Source organism: Aquarana catesbeiana, linkage group LG05, assembly GCF_042186555.1.
Source record: "Aquarana catesbeiana isolate 2022-GZ linkage group LG05, ASM4218655v1, whole genome shotgun sequence".
NCBI lineage: Eukaryota > Metazoa > Chordata > Amphibia > Anura > Ranidae > Aquarana > Aquarana catesbeiana.
Genome location: NC_133328.1, coordinates 160,398,222 through 160,417,668, shown reverse-complemented (window position 1 = coordinate 160,417,668; position 19,447 = coordinate 160,398,222). Strand labels below are relative to the sequence as shown.

At 40.1% G+C, this 19,447-nt stretch overlaps 1 protein-coding gene across 1 annotated transcript in view; it reads right to left on the bottom strand.

The window, feature by feature from the left end:
* Positions 1 to 1,447: 1,447 nt before the first annotated feature.
* The window catches only part of GPD1L (glycerol-3-phosphate dehydrogenase 1 like), a 69,015-nt gene continuing 51,015 nt past the window's right edge, over positions 1,448 to 19,447 (bottom strand). Inside the window, exons 7-9 of the mRNA XM_073630291.1 lie at positions 8,461 to 8,694; positions 4,120 to 4,226; positions 1,448 to 2,423 (exon numbers count right to left, since the gene is read on the bottom strand). Of these exons, the coding sequence (XP_073486392.1) occupies positions 2,327 to 2,423; positions 4,120 to 4,226; positions 8,461 to 8,694 (438 nt within the window). The 3' untranslated portion in view covers positions 1,448 to 2,326. The remainder of the gene's footprint in view (positions 2,424 to 4,119; positions 4,227 to 8,460; positions 8,695 to 19,447) is intronic.

Here is a 19,447-nt window from a genome sequence, read left to right as displayed (position 1 = left end):
TATATTATAAAAAAACACGGATTATAAAATCATGTTCTGCCTAGCTATATGAAATCAAGTTGTTGCCATCTCTTTAGGTCATACTTGTGCCTATTAGGACTGGCAATAATTTTGGTAGTCTGAAGAAAACAATATTAAAGTAAAAGAATTAATAACCACCCCTCCGCGCCCCCCCCCCCCCCCCACACACACACACACACCAGTGATACCCCCCCTTAAAATCTTTACAAAATGATTGATGCCATCCTTAATACATTCAAAGGATCGGGTAGACAAACTCACCCTTTAAAAGCCCAACCACCTTGGGAGGAACCACTGATGGTGATCTTTAGGTGTGGACAGTCGAGTGCAGTGAATACACGCAAGCCTATGCCAGACATGTCTGTGAGCTAGCTCTGAGTCGGACTCACGCCCTTCCTTATACACATGTTCCCCTGAGGCACAATCCTCAATTTCAAGAACTCTCCTCCATACCCAATATTGACATCTGGGTCTCTAAAAAGGTGTTTTTAAAAGCCCTTCATCTGGTGTTCACACCCAGGCCCAAAGACCTTTCAAACCCTGAAAGAGGAATTTGAGCTTTCTAACCATAGGTTTTTGTTTTTTTTTTGGTATTTACAGCTCCATCATGCACTACAAGCTCAGTTCCCAGATGATATCCCTACCTTTCAACCTCTGCACTTGATCAATATCACTGGCACAGAACCCACTAGATTGATATCTGCTCTGTACAATGCCCTGTGCATCCCCACTGCCACCCATATAGCCCACAGGGTCAAATCTCGGTGGAAGCTGGATGTTGGGTCTTTAGAGGATGCCCAGTAGAAGGAGGTACTGGAGGGCACCAAACTGGTTTCATCTAGATTACCTAACAGACTCATGCAACAGTATATTAGACATAGAGCATACCCAACTCCACTCTCAGTTTATAAATACTGCCCAAACCACAGTCCATTATTAAGGGGAAATGGGCACTCTATTTCACCTGTGGACCTGTATATAGAAATATAATAATATTTGGGATAGATGGTTGAGCAGTCAGACACCTGTGCTGTATGATATTGTGCTCAGGCTCTTAGAATTCATTATGGGGTTCTACATCTATGCTTGCACCCTTGTAATGCATTATGTGTAATGCCACTATGCCCCTCTTCAATGATCAACCCTTTTTCCTCCCTTCCCTACCATTGGTCCCCATTTCACACATGATTCCCATTCTATGAACGTTGGTATTAAGTATTTCTATTACCATTGTACTAACTCTATTGTGTTATGTCTGATAACTCCATATTGTGACTTATGAAGACCACTTATGCACCTTTTTTTTTTTTTTTTTTTTTACTATAAACTGTGCCATGCAATTGTATATTTAAATTGCTTCTTTACAATTAAAAACTTTTTTTTTTAATTCAAAAAACAAGAAAAAAGAATTTTCACATTACTCAAATTGTTACCGAATGATTTAATAGTGTTATGGTAAATCTCATGTGCGGATTACTGCGTTGTGGAATGGCACAGTACTAGGATTTTATAAAATATGCATCAATGCTAAAATCATTACATACAATAGAAGATTAGGATATTTAAAAGATGTACACTTAAAATAGGACTTCCCACTTAATTTGTCTTTGTCGTATAAAGAGTGCTCCCAATGTTACAAGTGTTGTTCACAAAAAATACAAAACAAAAAAATTAAATAATTTTGCCTTGTAGTAATAAAAGTTGATAACACTAAGCTTATATATTAACAAACTGATATAGTTGCACTGTGTAACAGTGTCTAGCTGGTACCTCGGAACTCAGGAGGTCCAACTTTACAATGAATGCAGCATGTAGATAATGGCATTTTGTTGGAGAAACCAGAAATACAGACTAACAGATTAGTAATATTCATTCCCTTTTAGAGAAAGTAGTATAATTCAATTCATGATCTCTAGGAGAATAAAATTCTGCACTGAACCAGGTTGTCAGCACAGGCCTCTTCCCTTAATACAAGTGTCAGTTGCCCATAGGAATAATACTTACAGCATTTGCTGGACTCACAAACAATCAGATTTAAACCATGCCTAAAAATTTGCCTACAACATTCGGTCTTACAAATTTCATGAGGTCCACAATTGGTCAATATAAAAAGGAGGCATTTAAATATTTTGGTGTCTGTAACCTTATTAGTCTGCAACCAGACCCAAAGCAAATGATAACGTACTTTACACATTCATGCCTTTGTGCGTTAGTGGAGCATTTTCTCCAGGATTTTGCAGCATAAAAACAAGAAAGAAAATAAAATAAAAAAAGACTGGTCATGTTGAAGATATTTGTCCCCAAGTTACATATGCTCTGGGTGACTCTGTAAACAAGAAATTACTTCTTCCACAGGTGTTTTCTCATAGCAAATTCGATAAACAGCAGTGAAAAGTGGAAATCTGTGGGATAAAGAAACAAATGTGTAAAAAAAATATATACTGTAACAGGAACCATTTTATTAAAACCCTACTCAAGTCTCACATTTTTTCTTTTATACAGTAGTACGTTATAATGCCCCACGTTAACATTTCTGAAATAGCTTTGTTACTTGTACTAGACTTTAGATTAGGCCTGAACATCTACCTGGTAAAAAAAAAAAAAAAAACTTAAACATGTGCAAAGAGGACCAGACAGCAGACTTGCATATCTGAGAAACAGATGTCTGATGCTGGATAGACCATAAAGCACTGATATAATAGAGTGTACTTTATATGGGAAACTAGGAACTTTGCCCTCAAGCCCAAAAGCTTGAACTCCTTTTGTCGAATGCACTTGGAAATAGTGGAGAGAGAAGCAGGTTGTCCTTTGTGGGGACCCTCAGGAATGAGAAAGAGAAGATCAGCTTTCCTAAACATCCTGTAGATCAGCGGTAGACTCGAAAAGCTAGTACAACATCCAAGCAGTGGAGATTCCTAAGGATGGCGAGGAGGTGGACACAGAGAAGGTAGGTTGAGGTGGAAGGGAGCAACCACCTTGGGAAGAAAGAAGGGTTTTGCCCACAAAACAACCCTGTTATTATGCAACACAAGAAAAAGGGCCCTTACAGGCGAAGGTCGCCAACTGAAAGACGTGCTGTGATGAGCTTCAAAAAAAACATGCAGTGGTGATGGCAACAAGATAGGCAACCTTGAGAGTGAAAGTGGACAAGGACATACCCCTGACATGCTCAAAGGGCGGTTTCTGAAGAGTTGAGAGACTCAAAAACGTATTCAATATCCTCAAGTTTCCCCAAACTATGTAATATAATATATTCATAAAAGGTTGAGAAGTCACTAGTAGTAAGTATATCAATAGCCAAAAAAATAATAACCTGGCTGAGACTTAAACAACCACCCTATAAATAAACCTTGTGAATACTCAAATATGCTGACCAATGGAGATTCCATTATGAAATCTAAAATTACAATTATTTATTAGCATATATAAAAATTCACAATAAATTTAGCCATAATAGAAATACTAAGACGACATAAAAAGCAACCCACTCAGTCTAAAATAGAAATGAAAAGCAAAAAACATTTCTGTATAGATATATGAAAAAAAAAAAAAAAAAAAGTATTAGTAAAGTTTAGACTAACAGTGCAAGGCCCTCAGCAACCCTGATGAGATTTCTTTGTAAAAACATTGTTTTTCCACTAAGCTTAAAACACACAAAAAAAAAAAAAACACAACAGAAGGGTACAGCGCAACCAGTTTTTTTTGTTACATTAATGGGCACAGAGGTTAATTTTTTTTGCAAATATGACAATTCTCAGCTATTCTACCATACACTGCACCTGTCTTTCTTTCGTTCCATTAAGAGGTTTTTTTGGGAAGGAGGAAGGTCTGAACTGCCATGTAAACAAGCCCTTTGGCAAGTCAAAGTCATCATTGCTCACGACACGCTTTTATGAGAATGAAAGCAACATTTTATCTGCAACAATGCCTGCTCGCCAGCCATGTGCCATTTGTATATGCTATTCAAAAATGCATTCTTTGATCGGTAAGCACAAAAGAAACATCACGCAGTCCTCTGTATGGCATGCCATCTCTATTTGCTGAAAATTCCACAAAAAAAAAAACAAAAAAAAAAAAAAAAAAAACACAACCACTCACTTATCTACCATGCCCTTCTGCTGCAGGATTCGGTAGACTTCTGCTGAGGTTTGAGGACCCTGAAGTTTCTGTCCATTAAGCATCTCCTGCTCAAGCTGTTCAATATTCTGCAACAAAGAAACACACTTACAGTATTACATTTGAGGTGATCACCAGAACATTTGAGAATTACAAAATGGTTTAATAACCAATATAAAAGATGACCCGGAGAGAACAAAAATGTAAGATATTTATTCGTACACAAGTTGTAGTAATGTAACCAAAAAGCCGTGTCTTTCTCTACCAATTTCTCAGCTGGAAGGCTCCGATACCCCATGGCCAAACAGAAATGTGTCATCACAGGAAGATAATGCAGTGACAGCATACAGTAAAATTGAATCTTCCCAGTAACAAGAACACATGCAGAGGTATGCAAACTGTTAGTAAACTTGCAGCTTGCTGTGCACAATCAAAGAATGCAGGGGATTCTCACAGACTAATGTCAACACTTTACAGGCTTTACTAAAATCAGCAGATTCAGCTTATGGTGAAATAAGGGAACAATATGTTACAATATTGGGTACAAAGTGTATTTCATATCAAATGTGGGTCTGTTTTTAAAATGTCTTTAAACCTAAAGCTCCCCCCATTTTGGATAGAGAAGGAAATGGTTAAAACCCCTGCCATTGTCTTTATTGGAGGATTTTCCCTCTATTCTGGTGACAACTCAAAATGTTGGCTCTTTAGTCTCAGTGACAGTGGACATAAGAACAAAGTGAATTTCCCTAATGGGGCAATAAAAACCTCTTCAGTCCATTCAAAATATAAAGTATGCATGCCAAACTTGTTTGGGCCACATGTGGCCCTCTCGCGTCTTCTCCCTCAGTGGTTTAGGATGTAATAATTATATATATATATATATATATATATATATACATATATACATATACACACACACACACACACACACATATACATATACACACACACACAGGGGACGGACCCCCTTAAATTTTTCACTCTGTTATATTGCAGCCATTTGCTAAAATCATTTAAGTTCATTTTTCTCCCTCAATGTACACACAGCACCCCATATTGACAGAAAAACACAGAATTGTTGACATTTTTGCAGTTTTATTAAAAAAGAAAAACTGAAATATCACATGGTCCTAAGTATCTAAGTACTACTCAGGTGCTGTCCATTTTTTTGATCATCCTTGAGATGGTTCTACACCTTCATTTGAGCCCAGCTGTGTTTGATTATACTGATTGGACCTGATTAGGAAAGCCACACACCTGTCTATATAAGACCTTACAGCTCACAGTGCATGTCAGAGCAAATGAGAATCATGAGGTCAAAAGGAACTGCCTGAAGAGCTCAAAGACAGAACTGTGGCAAGGCACAGATCTGGCCAAGGTTACAAAAAAACTTCTGCTGCACTTAAGGTTCCTAAGAGCACAATGGCCTCCATACTCCTTAAATGGAAGTTGTTTCGGATGACCAGAACCCTTCCTAGAGCTGGCCGTCCAGCCAAACTGCTATTGGGGGAGAAGAGCCTTGGTGAGAGAGGTAAAGAAGAACCCAAAGATCACTCTGGCTGAGCTCCAGAGATGCAGTCGGGAGATGTGAGAAAGTTGTAGAAAGTCAACCATCACTGCAGCCCTTCACCAGTCGGGACTTTATGGCAGAGTGGCCCGACGGAAGCCTCTCCTCAGTGCAAGACACATGAAAGCCCGCATGGAGTTTGCTAAAAAAACACCTGAAGGACTCCAAGATGGTGAGAAATAAGATTCTTTGGTATGACGAGACCAAGATAGAACTTTTTGGCCTTAATTCTAAGCAGTATGTGTGGAGAAAACCAGGCACTGCTCATCACCTGTCCAATACAGTCCCAACAGTGAAGCATGGTGGTGGCAGCATCATGCTGTGGGGGTGTTTTTCAGCTGCAGGGACAGGACGACTGGTTGCAATCAAGGGAAAGATGAATGTGGCCAAGTACAAGGATATCCTGGACGGAAACCTTCTCCAGAGTGCTCAGGACCTCAGACTGGGCAGAAGGTTTACCTTACAACAAGACAATGACACACAGCTAAAAGCACACAGCTAAAATAACGAAGGAGTGGCTTCACAACAACTCAGTGACTGTTCTTGAATGGCCCAGCCAGAGCCCTGACTAAAACCCAAATGAGCATCTCTGGAGAGACCTAAAAATGGCTGTCCACCAACGTTTACCATCCAAACTGACAGAACTGGAGAGGATCTGCAAGGAAGAATGGCAGAGGATCCCCAAATCCAGGTGTGAAAAACTTGTTGCATCTTTCCCAAAAAGACTAATGGCTGTATTAGATCAAAAGGGTGCTTCTGCTAAATACTGAGCAAAGGGTCTGAATACTTAGGACCATGTGATATTTCAGTTTTTCTTTTTTAATAAATCTGCAAAAATGTCAACAATTCTGTGTTTTTCTGTCAATATGGGGTGCTGTGTGTACATTAATGAGGGAAAAAAATGAACTGAAATGATTTTAGCAAATGGCTGCAATATAACAAAGAGTGAAAAATGTAAGGGGGTCTGAATACTTTCCGTCCCCACTGTGTGTAATTATATACATTTTTTTTAATTGCAGAGTATATTACAGTAGAATAGGGATTGTTTTTTTCATTTTGATTACAGCAAGGGAAGTTTAAAGGCGCAAGTAGACATGTTGTCTATGAAGTTAATGCTTTGAAAGCAGGAAAAAAAATGCAGTTTGTTGTGTATAGGGTTGCGAAGCCACGGACTGGTCAGGGTGCCCATACTGACCTGTGTCCACAGCCAAAAGCACCTACAATGGGCACGCAAGCATCAGAAATGGTCCATGAAGCAATGCAAGAAGGCGGCGTGACCTGATGAATCACATTTTCTTTTACATTATGTAGATGGCTAGGTGCATGTGCATTGCTTACCTGGGGAGGAGATGGCACCAGGATGCACTATGGGAAGAAGGCAAACTGGTGGTGACTAACTACACCCCTTTGTGTAAATGGTATTCCCAGATGGCAGTGGTCTTTCAGCAGGATAATACATTCTCTCACAATGCAAAAATGGTTCAAAAATGAAGAAACACAAGTTTGAGACTTTGACTAGGTCTCCAAGTTCAGCACATCTCAATTTAATCAAATATCTGTGGAATGCATTGGAAAAACAAAGTTCGATCCATGGGAGGTCCTATCTTGCAACTTACAGGACTTAAAGCCCTGTTGTCCAACCTGCGGCTTATGGTCCGCATGTGGCCCTTTGGCACTTTTTGTGCAGCCCTCGTGCCTCCTGCGGACACTAATCTGTTTCCATATTATCCTGTTATAGCAGTAATTTCTGTCAGACAATGACGGTCTCCTGAAGCATGTCCCCAATCTCCAGCAACTCCTGTACCCTATCTGCAGTCCCTGCCCATCTCCTATACCCTGTCCGCAGTCTCTGATCAGTTCCTTTAATGTCTCCAATGTGTCTTACCATTTCTTGTATCATGCCCATAGACTTCTTGTTATGCGTCTGCCATTTGACATTTGAACGTTCATTGAATTTTATGTGTGGCCCTTTGGAGATGTTGAGCACTGCACTTGAGTTCCCCCCACATCAAAGTTAACCAACAATGAATTAAAGGATCTGCTACTGACAGCTTGGTGCCAGCTACCACTGCATACATTTGGCAGAATCATAGAGGCGTATATGCCTCGACTGGTCAGGGCTGTTTTGGCACCAAAAAGGGGACCTACTCATCCCTGCCCTCCAGCTGTTTTCCAGTTAAAAAGTTAAACTTCCTTATATAAAATTTTGCAGATATGGTTTGTGGCTCTTTTTTATTGGGATTAATTATTGTAAAATTGACATTTCTTTCATTACTGTCTTTTTAAGTTCCAAAACACCATAATCTTTTTCTGGAAGCGTGTGTGGCTCTAAGACAGAATTCAGCCGCCTTGAAGATAGTCATCTCTCCCACTGTTTTGTCCAAGTTTGAAATGCCTGCTTAAAAAGTAAGCCCTTGAGTGCTCTATGCTTGGCAGAAATGGTCAGGAGGCAACTACACTTACCTGTTCTTACACTTTGTAAGTTGCTGGAGTTTCCTGGAAACCCCAACACCTGCAGCAGTCCATTATCCAGTTGCAAAAACTTCAGCTAGGATGTTGACACTTTGTGCTGCCCCTCTACTGTGCCTCATAATTGGCCAATGACTATACTTGGTGGCGTCACTGACCAATCATGAGGTACAGAATGGGGAGGTACAGAGGGTTAACTTTCTAATTGAGGTCAGAGAGCACTTTAAGTGTAAGTTGTCCACAACTTTAAATGCATAGTCAAGATAGAGCTCAGTTCATAGAAATACCTTGCCAGATTTCACAAATGCCTCAGCAACTTTTCTGTTGCGTCCTCCATAACAAGTAGTGATGAGATCAGCCACGCCGCAACTCTCAAGGAATGTGGCAGTTGACACAGGGCCTTTACAGAAGATTTTGGCAAATGCAATCATTTCCATTAGCCCCAAACGGATCACTGCAGCTTTGGTGTTGTCTCCACACTGCAGGCCATCGCAAAATCCAGCACCGACTGCCACAATATTCTGCAGGAAAAACACAAACATGGTAAAGACTGAGAACGTAATATGCCACATTTTATTGATATGCAATGCATTTGTCAACTGTAGGGATTTATACAAAAATAAAATATTAATTACTATGAATAGAAGCTTACGTACTCTGGGCCAAAATATAAAGCAATAAAGAAAAAAAAAAAAAAATTAAAACTCATCACACACCTTAAGGAAATCTGTGAAAAAAAAGTGCAACAAGCCCGTTTTGTTGAGACTCACATGAAAACTGCTGACATAGATTTTTGTCACGTTCACTATAGACTAGGTAATAAATTTATTGCGGGCCAGTAAAAGGAGAGTGTCAGTTTAAAACAAGGTATTCACAGCAATGTTCTACAGATTAGGGCAGTGTACCCGTAGAGAGAATTATATCTAAAATGAATTATTATCCTCACTAGGATAAAGGAAATGCAACAATACCTACCCTTTATGATCTTAACCAGAGACAGGTTCATCCAATTAAAAATCCTGCATCCCGTCTACTACACAACCCAGCGACTGTTATTTATCCCATGATAGATGAACACTGTCCAAAGTGCCACTTGGCAATTGGTGCGTTTATTCATATGGTTTGGACCTGTCTCTGAATACAGCAGTTCTGGGGTGAGGTGGTAGGAGATCTTAATGCAGTTACTGTAATTTGTTCCAGCATCAGCCTTTTGCAGTCCCTACACAGCAGAGCTAAAACTGGGAGGGGGAGCAGTAGCACAAGGAGCAAATTGGTTCATATGCAGATAAGAAGCATTCCAATAGGAAGAAAATGGAGAGCTCACCATTGTGCTACCTTTCTTTCATAGGCAGAGGTGGGTTCAGGACAACCTGTGCACAGGAGAAGTAGGTTTAATGATGCTGGCCATCAGGCTGGGGACATCTAGGAGGCAGAAAAAAGTACTGCGGAGGAAAGTTCTGGGTTAAATGGTGAATATTGAAGCAAAAGATGGCTTTGTAAATGTATTTTTTTTTGGGCAGTTTATTGTTATCTAGTCATTTTTGGCTGGAGTTCTGCTTTAACTCACAAAGTGCGAGTTCATCTCAGCGAAGAGAAAAAGCCCCATCTTAGGTCCAATTTGATCTGGTTGGAGCTTATACAGGGCTAAGAACATCTACCCTATCCTCAAATGCCAGCACTCAGGCCTTGTGATTGGCTGCTATATTGGTCAGTGGTGCATCATGGGAAGAATGGAAGAGATGTTCCTCCGTACCTGAAAGTTATACTGAATTTCACTTGCCCTAGCAACCTACAAAAGCAGCAAAGGCTCAAACAGAAGAAGAGTGTAAGCAAGGTCGGTGGCAATTAAATTAAGTTGTAGCTTTGTTCTGCAAGGCATGTAAGATGACCTTGGGTGTTCTGAAAGGCACCAATAAATAAAATGTATTATTGTCAAAGCACAGGTTCATTTTAGGTAGGCAGCTCCCCCCCCCCCCCCCCTTTTAATTCAGCTTCCTCTCATCTATAGTACAAAAAATAAAAACAACACACACACACACACACACACACGTTGAATAAAAGATTGAAGGCCAGCCAGAGGGGGAAAAAAAATAAAAAAATATTCCAGACAATAAATTATAAAACCTCCAAACAAATACAGCTTTACCGAGGCAAAACGAATGCTGTGGAGTAAAGTGATGTGTGATGCATCACTAAGATCATAAAACCATATTAACAAGCTCTCACGGTTTATGAGAACACACTGGGCAGCCAAGCTTGATTAAAAAACACACTAAAAAAAAACACAAACAAAAAAAAAAAAAACTAATTAAGCAGCTAAGTGTCTTCAGACCCCACAGCTATACTTATTTAACAGCAATCAGCTTGGGTTTCCGCTATACTGAATACAAGCATAGTGCGCTGATTTCTTTTTTTTTTTAACTAAGTATTGTAATTAATCTTGCATTATCCATATCATTCTAACCCTATTATAGGAGACATTTAAAATTCGCTTTTCTTCTACTTCCATAAACTGAAGCCAATTAAGTTTTTAAGACATTTTGCAGTGATCAAAGGCTGCGTGTGTTTCCGGAGTCAGTGTGAAGATGGAAGAATCAGAGGAGTGCGTTCACTGACAGAATGGCATATGAATGTCAAACAGCAGAGTGCCTTTTGAAGAACAGTAAAGTGTATGTTCCCCTGAAGCAAATATACCCTTCAGCAATCTCGCATGCTATGAAGCTGCTGGGTAATAATAATAATAATAATAAAAAAAAAAAAGAGGAGTAAAAAATAAGAAAAACAAAAAGCATGGATGTCTTATCTTTGCTGCTTCCGAGGCACTCCGACACCGGCTGCATCCAAATGAGGCAAAAGCAATTTCTGTGTTTAGCACCGAGCTACAAGTCAGGATATAAATACCCTTTTAAGTAATGAGTGGCCACTGCAGCAGAGCACAACACAATGGGAAAAGACAAACAAATAAACAGAACATCAGTGGCAGATTAGGTAATGGGCAATTTAATATTTTTATAGGTAATAAGAGCTGGAGATATTTAATGATTTAAATGCAATGGAAGGTCTTAACATAGGCTTCTCGGGCATATTAACAGGCTGATGGTGGTGAGCCGAGCAAGGCATGCAGGGGAAATGACCATTATAATGGAGCCCCATTATCTTTCATGGGCCGAAGATCAGGGGCGGATGAAAATATATAATAAAAGCATTACAGCAGGTTAACATCCTAGTAATCTTTTCAAAGCCAAATATCAAGGGAGTTGCCCAGTTTTAATGGACATCCCTGGTCTGCGTTTATTTAATAATGAGCAGAGGCTTCAAATATTCCATTAGGAACAAAAAAGCACTTATCTTGTAGGCGTTTTCACTTACTGAGTGATGAAAGACAAAAAAAAAAAAATTATATGAGTGGTTACATTTTAAGAAAATCAAAAAAAGACTTTTAGCACAGGGCTAATGAATTAAAAATTCAAGGAGGTGCTATTGCTAAAATTTTCTTCCAAAGTTCAAATCTCAAGTTTGTGCTATGACTGATTGTAGTCATTGTAAGTCTATCAAAAATAGATGAGGTGCTGCCATCAGGGTGTCCCTTTAGACCTATAGAGCTCATCAAAGTGAACAATGTACTTGTACCTGATGGATAAGTTCCCTGTAATCAGGCAGGAGCTGGAGAAGAAGCGAGTTGCAGGGGGTGTGAGCTTGGCAGAGAAGCTTGCTGCAGGGGGCAGGGCATACACATGACATCATTGGTTGCTAGGAAGCCAGTGGTCCTAACAACCAATGACTGCTTACCAGCAGGGATCCAGCGATTCAAATTGCCATGCTGATGGTCCTGACAGGAGCATCACTTGGTCCGGGTCCGGACTGCAGTCGGCCATTTCGTAACCCCAAATGTCATCTGTTGGTGGAGTTTTGGCAAAGTGGTAGTAAACCCAAAAAATTTATAGATTGCAGCTTAACAATAATTTGATGATTCTCCCTCACCCTCTTTTCATTTTCACCTGGTGATCTGGCCAGTAAAACGCCTAATGCAACCATCACATCTAAGGATTGGCAAGCAGCAATATAATAAAATGATTGCTTCTGGGTTTAACACCATTTTAAGCATTTACGCTAATGGCTCTGGAAAAAAAAAAAAAAACACATTAGCAGAGGCACCCATGGGTCTAAATGGTGAATGTTTACTGGAGATTTTGGAGGATTGTAAGAAGGGTGCAGGTATCCTGTCTTTTATGCAGTATATTATATTTTAATGAATTAAACACCATGACGGGTTGTCACTTATTCAGATATCTGACATGAACACAAACTTCCCCAGAGGTTACGTCTGAGCGTGGCTCATTCATTCACTGCAGACTGCTACAAACCCAGAAAAAAAGACTGGTATCAGGGACCTTTCTTACAAGCTTCCAACATCTCTAGGGAACATACACCACCTAAACCCATGATTGCTTCCGCTACATTTTTTTAAAATTTAAACTCTGAGTTGACCTGACTATCCGCATGACACTTTAATGGGATTGATCTGTGGTACACCATTTAATCAGTGCTGCACGTACCTGTAAACCTGTAAACCTGCACATTGGAAATCAGAGATCCCCTCCCATCTATTCAACAATGGCTACACCGAGTACAGGACATTAGGTTTATGGAGGAATTAACTAGTATGCTGACCGGTAGAGAAGAGCAATGTTATAACTTGAGCCACCCCATCAAATCATTCTTTGCAGCTATTACCTTTTGTACCACCACCCCCTCCCTTTAGAATGTAAGCTCAACGAGCAGGGCCCTCCTGTACCTTTTGTATTGAACTGTACTGCAATTGTGTTGTCCCCCTTATACATTGAAAAGCGCTGCGTAAACTGTTGGCGCTATATAAATCTCGAATAATAATAATAACTTACCTCATCTGGGAATTAATATTCATTCCAGTAATAAGAGCAACTCCTTACTGGCTGTACTTTATTTCCCCGACTCTTCCTAAACGGTCCCCACTCCGGCTGGGTGTTCTGCGCCACCCTCCTACAGGACACATGAATTTCATGTTCGTGCATTCCCCCATCCCTTCTTTGTCTTTCTAAATAAAGCATTGCGTTCTCCTTTTCCTCTGGGCAGTTTGGGATTTATAATTTTTTCCCATATTTCCATAAGGAAAGTTCAGATTATAGAGATCTGCATTCCTGGGATTCAGCATTTTTGATCAATTGACATAATTAGGACTTTATACAAGGCTGTATGTGTATTGGACATCCCTTGTATTGTTACTTTCCGAATCCCTGGATTTGTCCACACTAGCTCATTTTACATTGTATTCAGTTACCATTGCCTCTTCATGATTACCACTGCTTTCTTTACATGCATCACTGACCAATTCCAGGTAATGTGTGTGCGTTTTGGGGTTTTTTTTTTTTTTTTTTTTTTTTTTTACACACACACACACACACACACACACACACACACGAGAGAGGAGATAGAAAGATACAGCGATATTTGTTTTTTTATATATATTTTTTTAAAAAGGGACCTAGGATTGGACAACACATTTAATAGTATATTTAGCAGAGCAAAAGAAAATTCATGGTTAGGGTTTACACACACACACACACACACACACACACACACACACACACACACACACACACTTTAACCCACAAGTGGCCTCTCCAGTCTGTATTACTGCATGTCATTTTAGCATGCCTCAAGATCTATGTAGCACACCTTAAATGCCACTGCAGCTTGATGAATCAGGGCCATTGAGTCTCACTTCAAGACTAATCATAGGGTATGCAATTAGTAACTAAAGCCACAATAGAGCCTTTGTGTGCCATGGGATGACATCACGACACACAAAGGGTGACTTGGTATCAAGGTCCTCATACCGATTTGTATTATGTTAAAAAGAATACATAGTTTTCCCTTTTTGTTATTTTAAACATGTAAATGCAGTCTTGGTTCTGGATCCTATAAACCCAACTTTTGTAGTCTACCCCAATATTATACACTTTTTTTGTTTTTTTTTTTTGTTTTTTGTTTTTTTACACAGAGCATTCATTTGGTAGCAGATCTGGACACCTAAAGTTTATATTCTATGTTTTAACTGGGTAGAAATAGGGACAAATTAGAACATGTAATTTTCCTACCAAAAATTGTGCGTAACTTGCAGAGCTTGAGATATTTACACAAAAATAAATAAATTGATCAACCCGACTTAAGGATATTAGACTGCGATTCTGATATAAGAAATGCAATTAGCACTTGTTAGTGCAGCATTAAGACTCCATTTACACTTGTACGACTCGTAAGTTGTGGACTTTGTATTGGTGCACCCATCCAAAGTTGCACTCCAATTTAATTTTTTTTATCGCTCGCCTATACGAATTACCGATACCTAATGCAACTGTTTTGTTTATATTTCAGATGTAAGCAATGGTACAAAGCATTGAAAAGTTATGTAAAAATTTAACTTATTTATTTTTTCACATTTTGCACTCTTTTCAATGTGAAATGTGTAAATACAAGTTAAAAAGGTGTAAAAATATTAATGAGCAAAGCAAACAAAAAACACAAAAAGTTTTAAAAATGAAGTAAAAAAAAAAAAAAAAAAAAAAAAAGGAAGAAGAGCAGGAGAATATTAAATGGAGGCGAATAAGGAGTGAATTAAGGCGGAGTAAGGGGTTAAAACAGGCGGAGCATCTAACAAACAAACAAAAAAAAAAAAAAAATACTTGACAGGTTGCTTTAAAAACTGACTTCATCTTCAGATTGAAGTTCATCCCTTTGATCTGTAGATGAGGAAACAAAGATACAAAAAGAAACAAGGTTTCTTTTTATCTTCGGGTTTCAGAAAAAAGAAAAAAAAAAAAGAAAAAAAGCAGCCAGGCACTGTTTGACGGCTCCAATTGCCCAAATTTAACACTTCAGCTGTCACAAGGGAAACCCACTGACAGCTGAAGGAGTCATCGGTTGTTAAGAATGGGTGGCCCTGCTCCTTAACAACCAATAATTGTCAACTTTTTTTTTTTTTTTTTCCACACTTCAGCTGTCAGTGGGGGAATCCCACTGACAGCTGAAAGAACTGAGCCTGAAATTATCGGTTTCAGGTATCGGCGCATTTGCACGAATACAGATACTCCTGCAAATGCTTAGTATTGGCACCGATACTGATGTCGGTGCAACCCTAGGTGCAACTTGGGTACAACTTTGGCTTTGACCAGTGATAATAGACAACTGTTGCACTGTAGAACATTCAGGTATGACTTTCATGCAACTTTTGAGGGTTAACATTGAAGTTTTATGGCCCACAAGTTGTATGAAAGTCAGACCAAAGTAGTGCATGAACTACGGTACTTTGAGGTTGCTGTACTAAGTCATACAAATATAAATAATCATTGTTGGAAAACATGGGGAATGACTTGTCATGTGACTTTGATGTCCAAAGTTGCATGACAAGTTGTGAGCTCACAAGTGTGAGCCTAAAACAAGATCAAGTCTGGGTTTTCATAGATTGAAACTAGCACAATGGCAACATTTCATGGATTTGCGATAGTTAAAATTCCATGAGAGGAACATCAGTCATGGGGTTGTCTAAATCAAGCCATTGAGGACCGGATACAGCCTCCCATTTACTTCTGCAGCTCACATACAATATTGATCTATTGCTTGCTGTTAATAAATGTATCAATACTATAGTGAACCGTTGCTGTAGGGGGAAAGCTGCTGGACTTGCAGGACATGCCAATGACATCACAGGTGACATCACTGCACTGCCCCTTTAAAGTCAATGTGAAAGCATTAATTTGCACTGTGCTGCTTTGAAGTTCTCTGTAGTAGGATCAAGCTCAGGAGCTGAATAAGTTAGTTTTGGGCTTTTTGCTGGAATACATTAGACACCCCTGGGATTCACCATATGAGATTTGGTACTTTTAAAAAAAACGGGGCTTGGACAAACAACGGCTCAGGCTGGATTTACACTAGTGCGATGCGGGAAACCCTGCCAATCAGTGGCAGTTGCCGCATCGCACACTGGTTCACAATGACATTTGCGAATTGCTGGGGGCTGTCAATGTGAAGTTAACAACACCCCCAGATTGGTTTGCATCAATTTCAGCCAGTTTGTCTGCGATGTCTGATCTCACTAGTGTGAACCCAGCCTAAACCAACATTATGTTAAAACTGCATCTGGGAATAAGGTGGCTAAATGTGTGTTGTAAAAACAGTTTCAGCATTTCCTTTATATAAACATGGTAATATAATATTACATTGTTGTACTGTACTGCTCCTTCACAATGCAAGCCTTTGGGACCAATTCACTAAAGGAAAACAGACTGTCTCCTTTGCAAAGGAAAATTTCCCCAATGCTTAGTGTCAAGGTAAAGCTCTGCTGACTTCCATCATCCAATCATATGCAAGGAAAAATGCTCTGGGGAAAAAATTCCCTTGCAAAACACAACTTCCCTTCCAAAGTCAACAGCCTATTTGCCTTTAGTAAATCAACCCTCATGAGCCAGTTCAACTGTTGAAAGGAAAGCACTCCTTAGATGGCCAATATCTCAACAGTTGTAAAGCAGAGAGGCAGGGTGGCTGTATTACCTCCGTAAGGGCAAATTTCTACATTTAAAAACAAAAATACATTCAAGCAAGCATAGCCATATCAAAAATTACTAAAAATGTGTGTTCATTAGAATTGTTCTCTCCCTTTAGTTCCATAACTGTAAATGTAAAAACAAGCATAGCCACTAGATGGCAGTCATATGTACAGGCTACCAAATAAGCCTATTTTATTTTGGAAATACTACTGCATAGACCTGAATGCTTGTAATATATGTGGGCCTGCATCGCTATGCACCCAGCCAGTTTTAAAGGAAACCTGTACCAAGTACAAAAGCTGGGCTTTAGGCCCCTTTCATACTGCCGCGATTTGAAAGTCGGGCGATTTCAGGGAATGTCTGTGTAAACGAGGTCTACGGACCTCAACTCGCATCAAAGGCAGACCAAAAGTAGCACAGGGACTACCTTGAAGTTGCACAGATATGAATGGTCACCATTGGGAATCATGGGGTACGACTTGTCATGCGACTGATGTCCAAAGTCACAGGAAAAGTCACACAAGTGTGAACGGCCTGATTTCCCCTTGAAAGCAATACTCTTAAAGCTGAATTTGAGGCACTAAGACTTGTATTAAAAAGTGTATGTAAAACTTTATTAATGAACTTCTATTTTTGGCTCCTTTTTGGTCAGTTAAAAATATCTTTGAAAGCATTTTGCTATGTGTATAATAAGTGTGAAGAAGAAAAAAAAAGTTCATCTTGTCAGAAATTCAAAGATATCCTGCGTCTTGCGTACACTTCCTGGGTTATTGGTAAACCCCCTAGTTCTCATCTTGGCCTACAGTCTTCATCAGGGAATGGGCTGCATTTTTTCGACACAAACTTTAAATAAACCTCTCAATACAATACCTACACAGGGTATAAATTAAAGGGGTTGTAAAGATAAAAATTTTTTCACCTTAATGCATTCTATGCATTAAGGTGAAAAAACTTTCGACAGTACCGCCGCCCCCAGCCCCCCCGTTTTACTTACCTGACGCCTCGAATCTTCGCTGCTCGTCCTCATTGCAGCTCAACCTGGTCGCCGATTGGCTGCAGTGGATGGATTGAAAGCAGCGCAGCCATTGGCTCGCGCTGCTGTCAATCACATCCGATGACGCGGCGCGCCGGGGGGCGGGGCCGAGTGATACAGCGAGCGGCTATAGCCGCCGGCTGTATCACGGGAGCGCGCCCGCAAGCACTCACCACCATGCGAGGGAGCTCGCATTAAGGTGGTAAATGCTTGCGGGGAGGAGCTGAAACAGCCGCCGAGGGACCCCAGAAGACCAAGTTCGGGGCCACTCTGTGCAGAACGAGCTGCACAGTGAAGGTAAGTATGATATGTTTGTTATTTTAAAAAAAAAAAAAAAAAAATTACCTTTACAACCCCTTTAATTATTTGTGCACCAAGTGCAAACCATGTTCTTACATTGCAAACGTAGGGGTGACATGATCATAGTTGCCCATAGCCTATACACCAGCAGGACCACCCATTATAGGTTGCCTGAGGAAAACTACAGGAGGGGCAGATACAAGACCAGTTATCCTGCACAAGGAGAGTGAGCAGCAGTGACTGGTCTTTAAAGCTTAACTCCAAGAAACCTAAAATTCTCACCTGCATGGGTTAACGGCTTGTTCAAGTCTATAAGACTCTAAAAGCAGTTACTGACCTGATCCTCTACTCCTGCAGTCCCTTCTCCCCATACTCTGGCATTCTAGAGGTCCTCTGATGGATGCAGGGCTCATCGTCTTACACTGGGCACTAAGGAACAGTCCCCCATCAAGAGCGTTGGGGAGCACTCTCCGCCAGGGGACCAGAGGAGCAGGTAAGCAGCGCTGCTTTTCTGTGTCCTAGACATAAATGGGCAGTTAAGCACCTGCAGTGTTGGTGCAGCCCCAATGCAAGGGAAGGTTTTCAGGTTTCCTGGAGTGGGGTTCTAATGCAAGAAGTTCATATACAGAGACAAAAGTACAGCAGGGGTTTCATGCAGATTACTGCACAGATCAGGAAGATATATTACGCAAAGCACACCAAGATTCAGGTAAGAATGCACATATCTCTTTATTTAAACAATATTTACTTAACCCAGAGCAAAATTTAAAAAGTTAAAAAAATAAAAAATAAATAAAAACTAGCATTTTTATTTATTTTTTGCACAGCCTGTGGCACTTGCAATCTCCAAGATGCAGAATGGTTTGGTCTAGTCGAGTGCTTGTATCATTACTAGCCACCTAATAGGCAAAGAAGAAAGAGCTGCCATCGCTGGTGGAGAGGCAAACACATAAGCAACTTTGCCACATTGTACATACCCGCACATTACGGCAAATGCTCTCAGAAAAATCTATTTAAAGGGCCTGTTCACGCTATATGTAATGCCCCGTGGTTTACAAAACAATGTTGGTCACTGTTGTGGTAATGTGTGGGTCGGGAAAATGCAGTCAAGTTGCATTTTTTTGCAGTGAATCAGATGGCTTTACAGGTGACTGCACAGGGCTGTGCGGGGATTTGAATGCATTGTACATTCTAAATAAAACAAAAAACACAAAATAAACTGTGCAATGCACTGAAACAGCACATAGCACCACCCCATCACTGACCAGCAAAACTGATAACAGCCTGAGTGAGAATACGAAACATTTTAGCATGCAGGTAGTGTTAAGAGGCCCTAAAGTAGCAGTCACCAAATGCACA